General features: G+C 34.5%; 1 protein-coding gene across 1 annotated transcript in view; it reads right to left on the bottom strand.

The window, feature by feature from the left end:
* The window catches only part of LOC121327216 (netrin receptor DCC-like), a 63,841-nt gene that overhangs the window by 22,606 nt on the left and 27,231 nt on the right, over positions 1–14,004 (bottom strand). The window contains exons 6-7 of the mRNA XM_041271104.1: positions 3,135–3,283; positions 1,828–1,966 (exon numbers count right to left, since the gene is read on the bottom strand). Of these exons, the coding sequence (XP_041127038.1) occupies positions 1,828–1,966; positions 3,135–3,283 (288 nt within the window). The remainder of the gene's footprint in view (positions 1–1,827; positions 1,967–3,134; positions 3,284–14,004) is intronic.

Raw genomic sequence — 14,004 nt, 5'->3', positions numbered from 1 at the left:
TCCACTGCCACATTATTACCTGCTAGCAAGCCATTTTATGACTACATTTCTTTCTTTTTCAAAGCTAGGTTTCCCATTTGAGTCACCATGCCCAGCATTTTTCTAACAAATTGAAGTTGATATAAGCAATCAAGCCTTAAACAATATTGCTAATTGAACAGTAGTGCAGGAATAATAACTATGAGGAAGGGTTGTATGTTTGCTAGTGCTGGGAGGCAGGGGAGAGGGAGTGATGAGGCAACAAAAGGCAAAAGGTCAAAAATTAGCACAGAGAAATGAACCTAAAAGTCAATGCACACAATTTCATTATGGCACAAAAGGGGCCTTAATTAAGTAGGGAAATGAAAAAGGCAGATATCTCAGCTCGTTGGACATTCAATAAACCACAGTTAATGGGAGTAGACAGCCAATACATTCCTGTGGCCTCTTACCCCTCACCAAAGATAATAGAAAGAGACAATACACACAGAATAACAGTCTTAACGCGGGATTACAGGGAAGATTTGGGTTTTGTCATGGCACCTCAGAATGACTGACATGGAAAGGGCTCAGCTGATTTGCAGTGTAGAATGTCAATGATCGCTAGTAAGTGAAGGATGCGAGCAGAATAAGAATGGCTGGGATACATTACAGAAGGTAGGGATCAAACCGTAGTTCTGGTATGATAACACGTATGATGATTAAATAATCCTTCTAGGTTTACCAAAATAGATTATTCCCAATGACTTTAGTAGGCTGATTCAAGGCAATATTGCTAGTCAGTGATGTCAGGTGATACTGGTTGCTATGCTACCGAGTGTTTCAGGATAAACACAAAATGTTCTCACTGTGGGTTGCTCTGGTACTTTGTCAGCAACAAACAAGTACATGATGACAGTTAGCAATATTGCTTGTGACGGCCATTACCAAGTTGGAGCTTTCTTCATGAAGGACTAATTGAATTTGCTAAGACTCTGGGGTAACTGTACGTAAAGGACTTCTATCTCAGAGTAATCCCACTATTTTCAGCACAGCAGTTTTAAATGCATCTGACCTATAACCACAAATAAAGATACCCTGAGCGACCAAGACTTAACATTGGTTCAATAAATAGCTAGCAGCTATCAATAAAATAATTATTTGACATAGTTATTGCACCAAATATTTACAATGAATGAAAATAAAGAAACCAAGTGCTACAGTATTTCACTGCCTGTTGGCTATTTTCTTCTCCAGCTGCTGCTGCTAGAGTCCCTTAAACTGAAGGGCCCTTAGCTTAAATGATGCATTTAATTAGAGATTATTGGTGGTTTTCTACCTGATGCAAATGTAAACAATAACACCACTTTGCTTAAATTTCCACTGAAGTAGTTAGTGTTTGCATATCAAAGTATCAACTGCTAAAATCTATTACCACATTACGTGAGAACATTTATCTGATTCTCTACCCATTTAGTTTGTAATCTATTTTTCTGAAATTATTGTAACAGAGCGTAATTGGCTTGAGCACCTGCCTTTAGGACTCTAGGTCATTGTTTTCATACAAACAATAAATAAAACACCACAACTTTCAATACTGTTGAAACATGAGGGAAGTCAGACACTGTGCCAGCAAAAACCATGACATCTACCTACTGTAGCTCTGCGTGAAATAATGGCAATTTATATAGTGGTTTTGGAATTTCAACTCACATCTATTGGAGGCTAGGCTGAGACCACCAAACTCTTCTCAAATTCAAAGCCAAATTCAAACTAAGGCCTTCAATGGCGAAAGGCATTAGTGAATTAGCCTAATGTGCTACCAATATCTATTGCTACCAATAATGTTTAAAAAGAGGAATAATTTACCATCAGGAAGTGTGGTAATCTTCAGATCCTCAGTGGATATGCCTGTTCCATATCGATTGTATGCTAGAACCCTAATTGAGTACTCAGTAAACTTCTTCAGTCCCTCCAACTTGTAGGACAGCCCATTTACTTCAGGATTCTGAGAAACGTAAGAGATTGTGTTAATCGCATTTCTGCAAAGAAAAGTTTCATCTTTGGAAAATAAATGATTGGTCATTAGTCGTATTTATCAACTGTGATCTTCTGATCTTGCAGATTCATTCTGCAATTAAAGTCTTTTCAAAGACACCACAGTAGAGAACATCACAACAGCCAACTTCATCTACAGTAATTCCAAGTCAGGTAATACTAAATGTGTTATACATTTTCTTTTTTCAGTAAAGGGGTAAACACATTTTTGTTTTGCTAATTAAGTTTATTTTAATGTATTTATGTATGAAAAAAACACATAAATAAAAAACCTCCGCCAACAATATACTGTTTTTAAAGTTTTGTTTTGTATTGCGGCGTTTTATTCAATAGGAAGCTGCGTAATAACTAATCCTGGCTTTTACTAGCATTGATAAATGATTCTGTCAGGATACAGTTTGATTTGATTTCCAATTCATATATATTGTTATGAAAAAATATTTGTGAATCCATCAGCGTCTTTTGGTAGCAGAGGTCTTTAAATATTCAATTTATTTATTACTCAAGTCATTTTATGCGCTTAACTATTGTAAATCTCTGCCTGGAAATATTCTAGAGCCAGCCTCAATCCTATTGTTTAAGTCTAGACATAAAATGTGTTTATTTTTACCAGGCTAGTACTCAAGGTTGCTCTTCCATAAAATATTACTGCAGTATGCTATGTTAAAAAAAGACCACAGTAGAAAGGCATACTGACATTACAGTAAAGAATATGCAAACATGGTAAAGCGTGGTTAACAAATAATACAAACACAGAAAAACTGGGTAAACGGATACATACTGAAATGCAGTCACTCTAACTTACTAGGAGGAATTTATAGATTAAATATATTATATTTATATACCCTATAGTTGCTGTTTCAAAGTTTACTGTTGCATTTACAACACAACAGAGCAATATTAAAGTGCAGTTACTACACAAAATATACCCCAAGTGCAGTTAACACCAATGTCCCCGTCAAATTATAGAGAGCAGGACAAACTGAACACTATCTTTGATGAGTGGCCTTGACTTAAAACATTTAGCTGAATGGAAAACAATGTTACAGAGACTTGTGTGCCATTTAGTTGTGTAAGTCAATGCAATTTACACAATCGGTGAAACTGAGTTACTGTACCTGCTCTTTTCCAGACGCTGTCTCTGTGCAGAACAATCTGTAGCCCTGGATGGGGCCATTGTCATAAGCAGGCGCTTCCCAGGAAACAAGGATTGAGGTTGCAGATGTGGCCACAGCCCGGGGGTTCTCTACTGGCCCTGGAACTTGTACTGTTGGGAATAAAAGATTACACTGTACAGTACAATAGCTGCTCCCTTTAGATGCACATATCCTCAATACAAGTCATTAGTGATCTAGATCAGTGATGTGCAAAGTGTTTGAAGTGCTGAGTGTTACTGAAACTGCAGAAATAACAGCTTCCACGTAGGGGGCGCCAAGTGTAAAATAAAGAGAAAAAAAAGGGGGTTTTTTGTTTTGTTTTGTTTTTTTCCTGGATTTAATGTAAATCACATATTTTTCACTAGATTTAACCAAAAAAAAAAAAAAAAAATCCAGATTTTGCTAAATAAATAGATGTTAACAAACACAGTCTTAAAAAGTTTGAAATTTGTACATTTTCTTTGGCACTGAAAGCACAGGAAGTGGGAAAGCGAACATATTGGCTCTTGAAGTGTAAGGGCAGCTGTGCAGCATACAATGCCAAATCAAATGCTTCAGTGGGTGGGGGCTCATTTGCATGTTGCTTCAGATTTAGCTGGCAAAATAAATATTTTATTTATTTTGTGAAAACCCAGACTTGTTTTTTAATAAGATTTAATTGCTGAACGATAATGTTTTTCAGATTTATCTGTTAGCTAAATGTTGAATCATAAAGTGTAATAAATAAATAAATTCACAGATTTATTTGTTAGAAACCCAGATTTAACGTGTCAGCTAAATGTTGACTCACCAAGTGTAAGAAAACGATTTATAGACTTAAGCATTTTTTTCCAGATTAAACTGCCATATTGATTTTAAATGCTGAATTTGTGATACCTGAAAGTACAGATTTCTAAACTTTTAAAAATGTATTTGTTAACATTACGTATTTAGCTAAATCTGGACTTTTTGTGGTTATATCTAGGAAAGTAAATGCATTAATATCAAGTTAAATTATAGTGTCAGCGCAGGGGGGCAGGGCAACAAAATGTATGCTAAGAAGAGGGAGAGGCATATAAAAGGTTTGCGTACCACTGACCTAGATGGATGTTAAGATATAATTTGGGCTTCTGATTTTCGGTTTTAACTGATAAGAACCGATAAAACACCTCTGATGCAAAGGAAACATAATTAAATTGGTGTATCTCCAATAAACACCGGACGAACACTGGAAACAGTTACTCAATTCACATTAACTCGACCCTTTTCCCTGTGAAAAAATACATTTAAATAAAACAAATAAATAAATAAATCCCCAATGCAGTTGGGCAATGCCCCTCATTCCTGACTTGTATCTCCCATTAATTCATTCTAAATACTTTAAACCCACCCCAATTAATGAGTGGCAGCACATTACTACATTTCTATTGGAGGAAATGACCTCAAGATTACATTTCAAGAGGGAGTATTTACATGCTTGTGAAATTGAAAACGGAATTGAAAACTTGTCAAATGTAAAAAAAATGCTAAATACACAAAAATCTTCAGAAGAATGTGCAGGTGACCATATGAACTTCATTGTGGAAGACAGAAAAGGAAAAGGTACAATTGAAGTGTCTAAGTACTGTCGAGTTACTATACGCATTGTGACAGAAGAAAATGCCTAAGTATTTTGGAATGTAACAGAAAACAAAAAGGAAAAAAGAGTTTCATAAAACTTAAATTTAGCTAAAAAATAAGCACCGAAAAATATAATTAATAAAAATACAGAAACCCTAGATATTATCCTTAACAGATATGGAGCAGTTATACTATTTAACACCATTAACTGTGAATGTAAAGTAATATAAAACAATGCTTTAGTGAATACAATTGAAAACTAAAACAGCATTAACAGATATGGACTGAGCCAAACTGTGCCTTTTTTGCACTTCAATACCAACAATATTCAAATTGCATCAAATTAACTTCAGAAAGCGCAAGCAAATAAAATAATGATATTTATACTGTATGTAATCTGCTTTCATTGAGCATCTGAATACATTTCAAGACAGTACAGTACACCAAGATATTCTAATAAGGAAATAGAGACTTTATTGTGGTATGCAAGCAACTATGATTTGCTAAACAAAACAAAACAAAAACTAAAATAAAACGGGTTTCCTAAGGCAATAAGTGCTGAGCTTTTCTTGTCATTATATTGTGTGGAAACGGAGTTATTTGTTTAAATTAACTGTTATTTTCTTGTCAGTTGAACACAGTACTTTACAGTCCACCACATTATAATTCATTATTGAGCAGCAGATGATCACAGTTGAACATTATAAACGACTGAAGTCAAACTGATTGTAATTCATAGGTGAAGTCCCCAGAAAGTGTTATGCAATAGTTTGAATAGACATGGACACTTACGGTTGAAAAATTAAATCTAAGTTGTTGTTTAATTGCTGAAACATAAATGTATTTACAGACTGAAAATGAAATACATTAGTGCTTAGTTCAAACTAGATGTTTCAGTCTCACAAGCAATTTTCCTCTATTTTTGGTGTAACGGACAAGGGACTTGTCAGTACTGAACTGATACAACTAGTTAAACCATAAATAAATCAATTCTACCATTACTACTATGAGTTCATTGTGAATTAAATCTATCTGAACTTTAGGCAGGAACACACTCAATCTCTTGAGCCCTGATATATCCAATCCTCCAAGCCTCATATAGTGGTACAGTATTATTTTCAGTCTAGTGTTCTTTTTCTATTCCAACAGTTATGTCATTTTAATTAAATACAGCAAGACCTAGCAGGGGTTTCATTTAAGTGAAATTAAACATGCTACAGAAATATATATATTGAACCTGAAAGACAAGCAGCTTTAGTGTTTGATGCTAGCAGGCCTGCTAGACATTCAGCAAAATGGAAACTCAGACCTCAACAAAACACACCTTACAAAACTAAATTATTACAGTATAGAGTGATTGATATTTGCTTCACCATACATATTTTCACATTTAAATTTTACTGTTTTTTTTTTCCTGCAATGTCTGTTTGCCATTGGCTGTAATTCTTTCTCTCAACAAAACACATCTAGATTTGCTATACAATAAATTGAGTTTGTTTCTTCTTTTGTATCACAATGTTCACATTCAAAGTAATGCTCTTAAGTTATTACCCGCTTTTGTTTTGTATCCTCCTTGTAAGCTGTTTCAGTGGAAATCTCAACACTGTAAAGGACAAAGTAATCCATTTATCACTGGTACATTAGAAACGTATTAAAAAATATGACCTGCTCTCATCACATCACATAGTGCTCTACAGCATATATGCAAGTACTTTTATAATACATATTATATAAAAAATAAAAACATTAAAAAAGTGATCGTCCATAATTTTAAACACTTAATTATACATTTAGAGGAAACACTGAGAAACACATTTGTATACTTGGCTTTTAACACAGTAGTAAGCAAGTGGGGTTCTATAATGTCAGCTGGAAACCATGTCAATATAGGAGTAGGGTCACCAGGGGCATCCTGGAAAGAGTGGTTATGGAGTCATGTGACTGACTCTCAAACATGACATTTTTTTATATGTGAAACATCAGTTATTTGGGAGGACTTGGATTAGCATGTATCTGCCAAGAGACAGAAATTAAGTTGGATTAGGGAGATACAGCTTTAATACTGTATATTACAGAATACACACCAGGGAGCCATTTGCACTACAAATCAATCAGTGGGCTTCTCTTAAATAAACCACTCGAGTAACAACCACAATGAATCCGACTCCCACTTGTCTAATTACTGAAAATTTGAGCAAGGTCTGTAACAGTGAAAGCTAAAGAAGTAATGCAATGAAATTCTTCCTTCTTGCTGAATAATTACATTTTGATCTAGCATCTTGTGTTGAGAATATCACAAAATTATATGAATTAATTAGTTCTAATTGACAAGACTTGGCATATCAGGGGAGGTAAGTTATGTCTAAACAGTCTGTGCTCATGAAATATTTCATTTGGGAAACGGTGGAATATAAACTCATTCAAATGTTACAGTTGTTCAAGGGAGTTATCTCTAGAATATTCCTTCTGTTACATTACAAACAGGGGTATTTCTGCCTTCTCAGCAAGACTATCTTATGAAGGGAAACCTGTTGCTAACTAACAGAAGGATCCACACTACCCATAGAACAGTATAGTACATTGAAGCCCGTCAGAATTCACACATACTCTTTTTATTGATATCTATGCTCTGAGCACACTCTTAAACTCAGTGGAGACGTTCAAGGAGGACATTCTGCCTCCTGTAAGTGGATTGTTCGTGCACTGGGCTTGTAGCATATCCAGATGACTTTTTTAATAATCAAGAAAAACACAGACTCATTTCTTTGAAGTTTTAACAAATCAGAGCAGTACAAGTGCTCTTTTCGGATTATTAAATGCTTTAAATATCGGATTGGTTGGTTGCAACAGACCTCCATATAATCCCAAGTGAAAAGCAGTCTGGGCGATCCAGTACTTTACAGGTTTAACAGCATTAGAACTTCAATACAATAATATGAATATGGTTATTAGCTCTTAGGCTAATAATTATATATATATATATATATATATTATATATATATAATATATAGATATATATATATATATATATATATATATATATATATATATATATATAATCTCTTAAGACTAAAACATAAATTCTATACCTTATAGCAATGCATCAGTATAAAATAGATATTAAATTCAAATACATATGCTTACCTTCCAGTATATGGAAGTGTAGTGTAGGATTGTGGCAGAGCAAAGCTCTGCCCTTTTAAATTGGCAGGGATGGGGTTAATTTCCCCTACCTGCCTGGATTTATTATGTTCAGGTGGCTGGGGTTGATTAGTTGATTAGGTTAATTAATGATCAATCAGCGCCCAGCCACCTGACATAAAAGGGGGCCTCTGCTTCTCATTGAGGAGGAGGGAGCTGAGGAAACAGGTTGGTGTTTGTGGTTGTTGTGTGATTTTTGAATTTTTGAATTTTTGAATTTTGAATTTTGATAAATCCAGTGAAGGCATTGCCCAGCCTGTAAACCTTATTTTTGTAAGTTTTGTTTTGTTATCTTTCTATTTGTGTTTAAAGATCTTTATTTTGTCCTTGTGCACTTTATTTTTGTGTTTATAATAAAATTGTTACTTTTTTGAACTGCAGACTGTCTCTGGGCCTCTATCCACTCACCAGCCTGCCACAAGGATATATTAAAAAATAAGAACTGTCTTCAAAAGGCAGAGACTTGACTTTGACCAAACAGCAAGTTGACTGATACTTGACTGGGGTTTTACCTTGGTTTTTATAGGATTTTGTCGCCATTGAATACATCAGGAGTCCCAATTAAATCTGGTCATCAATCTGCCTTGACAGTTCCCATCTTTGAGTTAATGATATTTTCTAGAAGGATCTGGTCATCTCCTTTTAAAACCAATTGGAGATAACTTCTTTCCAAAAATACTGAAACATGATTTCATTGCTCTTTTTCCTAACCCCTCTTTTCTCCAAAAAATCCAGTGCAACAAAGTTCGCAGGATCCCTGCTACAATATAATGCAATGCAATACAAGAAAAGTTTATATTTGTATAAAAAGATGTGTTGTTTTATATATTTAACATCAACTTTCTGAGCATACTATATTCCTTCTGAGTAACATATGTCATCACCTTTTCAGTTTAGTTTACTTTCATACAGATATGTTAACAAAATATGGGACAAAAATAAAGGTTTATCACAAGCATTTGAATAAACATATAGTGGTCAGTTCAGTTATTTCCATTTAAATTTAAGCCATAATGAAACATGTTAAATATAATAGCCTTATATTAACTTGTACCTTGCTTGGACTCTCTCGGTTTCTAAATATTTGCCTGCACAAGCAGATTTTCACACACCTTGTTTACTTGCCAAGGCTAGTGTTTTAATTAATATGAAACTCCACTGTAAACAGTTTTCCAAATTCACTGCTTTTCACAGTTATTTTTTGGCCGATTCAAGAAATGCCTGGACTGGTATATTTTCAGACAATTCAAAAAAGCGTACATCCTAATTTTTATAACTCAGCTTTTGTTATTTTCGTATAATATTATGAGATACATACTCCCGTCTTTCTTAAAAGCACCTTCCGTTGGTTATCATTCAAAGTTGGCAAATCCCGCTTTTAAGAGCCAACACTGAATCCGGCTTTGAGGTGCCAAAGACTAAGTCTTATCTTTTGAAGGTCTAATGCCCTTCCAGAATTATACTGTGTATCTGAGACAAACATCTACAGAAAAACCGCAGACCCCAAAATTATTTATTTCACATTCAAACTCTACAGCTTTTTCTGCATACCTCTGTTTATTACTGCAGTAAAATCTTTATATAAACTAAACATTTATATTGTTTAATTTAATGGATATTGTAATGACTAAAATATTTTTTGTTTAGTTGGAGAAAGAAATCAACTAATTCTTAAATTGATTAAATTAAATACTCGCTCTTGGTTTTATAGTCTATTTGTATTATGGTAGAGCCTTAAACAAGCAAAAACACTTGTTAGTTTATATATTATGTTTCTTATTAGATCAAAATACTCAAAACATATTATTTCTCTTCAGAGAGTTTTGACACTCTATTATTAGATCACAATATTTTTTTTAATTTAAAATCTCTATGCTTAGTAACAACACAATTAAATGAAATCATATATAAATATCGTTCTGCCTAAAAAAGGGTTACCCTTTTGTTTTTGCTAATTCCTGCAATACCTAACCTCCGTGTTTAGTTCCCCCAGATGCCTGATACTTTCAAGGCCACAAGCCTCCATGCACAATGGTCTGGTCGGCCTCCAAAAATGTATGTGCATGAATAACAAAGGCACATAGACAAGCTTTTTTTCTAACATTAACAATTATTCAATTTTCTTAGTTAAAATCATTGCAACCTGTTCATAGTTTGCTGCAATTATTTATGCTGGTTTTATATTCTTCAAACCACACTACAATTATTACAGTATTCTGACAGTGTCAATTAGTACTGAACTAGTTTTTAACTGTAATATGTTCTTTCAACAATAATACTGTTAATTGTATAACAGTTAAACTTTAAATTATTTTAGAACATGTATTTCCAATTCAGTTACTTAAGTATAGCAATCGCTGACCATCAAAAATCCCCGCTTCATCGGCCAACACCAATGAGTCATTTTCAACACTGTCTGTACTACAAGCAGGTGAGAATCAAGGTTACAACATTAGTTGGTATTCCTTTAGTAAGTTTGCTGTTAGAGTTACAGTTTGTACTATTTTTATTTTATTGTCTTGCTTCTTTTAAATACAACATTCTAATAGCTGTATTATTGTAATCTAAAAAAAAAATATTTCCTTCTAACTCAGGGGCTCCTTTTAGATCAAGTCTTTATACTTTTTCAAATAAGATACATGACTACCCAAGTCATTTAAACTATGCTTTTGTTTAGCTCCCAGAAATATAGTCGCATTTCTCATACTTTAAATTGTTGATTCAATTATTCTGCTTTCTTCACTTTAGAAGAAATTAGAAGAAATTTAGACCATCTTTAAATCGGACTCACTCCTTTCTTTAAATAAGAGGCTTGACTAAGTCTGCTCTTTTAACCTTCTTTTTCGTTTTTCCATTAGAAGATTTTTATTATTTGTCAACTTTAAACCTCTATACTAACAGAACATGTATATATTTATTTCACAGTATGTTTTTCCTTTTTTACTCAGCTCAGCAGATTTCTCCAGAAAGTTAGCCACCAAGGTCTGGCACTTAAATCAAAGAGTTTCCTACTTCTGATAAGGGTCTGCTAAAACTGGTCAGCCCGACCTTTCTCTACATGCTTTTACAAAGACTGTATGTAACAGCTACTTAATATTTTCTACCAAGTATACAAGTCTATTTGAAACAGAGTACATACAGTATTACTACGATTATCGACAAAGAGTATATCATATTATTTAAATTAATACATGTTCGTTTAGATCATCCAATTTATGTCTAACTAATCAGCACCGTTCCCAGGAAGATTTGAACTCTGCGCTAGGCTCAGCTTGAAGTGGCTCTGTGAACACCACAACAGGCCTTACACAGATCTGCTAATAATACTTTCTACTAGCTGTATATTCTTTAAAATACATTACAGTCATTACAATATTTGTTGCAGTTTCACACAAGTTCAATTTGTTTCCCAAAGATAAGCCTACTTCCAGTAGCTGTGGCAATCTTGGGTCAGTCTCTGCTGTCAGTGAGTCAGTTTCTGCTCACAAGCCTGATACCTGCAAAAACTTCAATCTTGTTAGCTGGGCTCCCATCTCTACATTCTCATTCCCATCATCAGTGGGCAAACACATTTTAACTGAATCTGAGTCCATCAAAGAACCACACACCCTTGCAACCAAGGCCTTCCATGCCAAAGGATCTAATGACTTGCTAGCACTACACGTATGATAAGTGACAAAAAAAAAAAAAAAACTTTGTTTTGTTATTTGTTACTTTTTAAAAGAAGCTGCAATATACAGATAGTGGGGCCAATCCAAGGAATTTCTGGTTGGCACCCAGAATCAACTACTGGTCATGAAATAGATCAGTGGTCTTACTGTATGTGGCAGGCCTATACGTTTTTCACAATTCATTTTTAAAAAAAGTCACACATAACAGCTTCATATAGACGGTGGTGGTTAAGCTACTGAGCGTGAGGACTGAGAACCAGATTTGCTATTAATGCTGTATTATACTGTATATTATTCAGCCATCCGATTCAAATATACAGTTATGTAATATTATACAAATTCTTCTTTTGCATTTGAATGAAATGCTTGGATTCTATAGTTATGGTTGCCAGCTCTTAAACAAGGCTGAGTTATTAATATTTTTATTTTTATAAAGTCCTTGGTAGCCACACAAAATGCTTTATGGCTTTATTTATGAAACTTTCTTTTCAGGTAATAACATGCAATCTAACCTCAGGGTTTTTACTGTCAGTAGAAAACACTGTAGTTTATCGATGTTTCAGGAGTTTCAGGAGAATGAACGATTCTCTGCTGACTTGTATTTCAATGTATAGAATACTAGGGAACTGACCAAAGTTCTGAAGTTGTTGTTTCCTTAGACAGTATCCATTCTTGAACTGAGAAGCAAAATCCATGACTTTATTCCCTAGAAACAGATTTCTTTAATATTATTACGAAAAAAAACAAAACAGTCTCAATCAGACAAATTAACCCTCAGTCTATCAACTGAACTGAGGAAGTCTTGCTACTGTAATTTCATCGTGTGCATCTTTAATGCAGACAAACATCATGACTGTAGACGTGTTTCTATCATTGGAAGAGCATTGCTCCAGGCATTACATGAATGCTTTTTTATTTAATTATTTATTTATTTAACAGAAACAAATTAAGGTTCTGAGCTATTTATTTATTTATTTTTATTAGACACTTTAAGAAAGCTCTATCACAGCAGTTTAGAGGTGGATGGTGTCGGGGTACCCTGCCCCTGTGTGTATTTTGTGTTTTATGTTGTCTGTTATATGTATTATTGTAGTGGTGCACAGAGTGTGGGTTATGTAGCACTGGTGATGTGAAATCTATATTTATATTTAGGCACGGGGTTTGCACAATCACTTCACGTGCTGATTAAACTGGGTATTTGTATGGGGGCACGGGAGTGCACAAATAGTTCACGTGCAGACTGTGCCGAGATTCAGTTGAATTACTGATTAGCAATCGAGTCTCGGTACAGCTGCATAAAAGATAGAATGTTTCATACACACTGGGTTGGGTGTTCAAGGTGAAAGGATGGGGGAGAGAGAGAGAGTAATATCTATAATAAGCAATTGCTACTCGTGCTGACATAGCTCAGCATGACACTTGTTTGTTTAATGTTTGTCAGTGTTTGTTTGTTTGTTTGTTTGTCTATTTGTTTTGGCCAACATGCCTGTTTTTTGTAAAGTGTTTTGTTTGTTTAAACCTTTTATTTATTAATTAAACCAGTGCACCAGCACATTTCATTCATACCCCAGAGCTGTCTGTGTGTGCTACTTCTTCCAGGTTTGATGTCACCACAAGCCAACTTGTCACATGGATATCTTTGCCTTTGCAATGATTTTTTTTTTTTTCTAGTTATGCATGTGCTGTGCTGTTTCCATATACTTGAGTTGAATGTATTACTAATTGACTGCAAGTTCATTACAATTTTTGGACCACTGACATCTTTATTACCCCCTGCCTTGGATTCATTCCGGCCAATGGACCTTCTTGAGCAAAAGTTATATACCACATCATAATCTCAGGGTATAGAGAGGCTGTCTGTTTGTTATTTCAGAAATTAGCGCTTATATAGTTTAAAATGGAATTGGTTACTTTATAGTCTTAGATCAATGGAACGGATCTCAGTTCTTGTGGCCAAAAGGGTGCTTTAAAGCTCTGAGTTTTAAAACATCACCAGGATATGATGACTGAAACTGACAGTGATAAAAACAGAATCTAAACAATTCGTTCATTCTGATATTTTACATCTCCAGCAGGTTGCTCTTTAATATCCAGCACTATGACTTGCAACATTTCCTCCGTGGAATGAAAAGATTAAGAGACACTTAAGCAGATAGAGGATTAATCACAGATATTTAGAGTAACACCATGTGGCAATGTGCTGCCCATCATAACAGAGAATAAAAAGTCTACAAAAAGGTTTTAATACAGAGTCACAAAAAACAAAATCTAGCTCATGTGACATGGATGATTATTTCTCAAAGCTCTAACGTGATCACTAACACGCCAGTGCCCTCCTCTGGACTTTGGTATGTTTGGGT

This window comes from Polyodon spathula, chromosome 2 (genome assembly GCF_017654505.1).
Source record: "Polyodon spathula isolate WHYD16114869_AA chromosome 2, ASM1765450v1, whole genome shotgun sequence".
NCBI classification, from domain to species: Eukaryota; Metazoa; Chordata; class Actinopteri; order Acipenseriformes; family Polyodontidae; genus Polyodon; species Polyodon spathula.
This window is presented reverse-complemented; position numbering and strand designations above follow the sequence as displayed.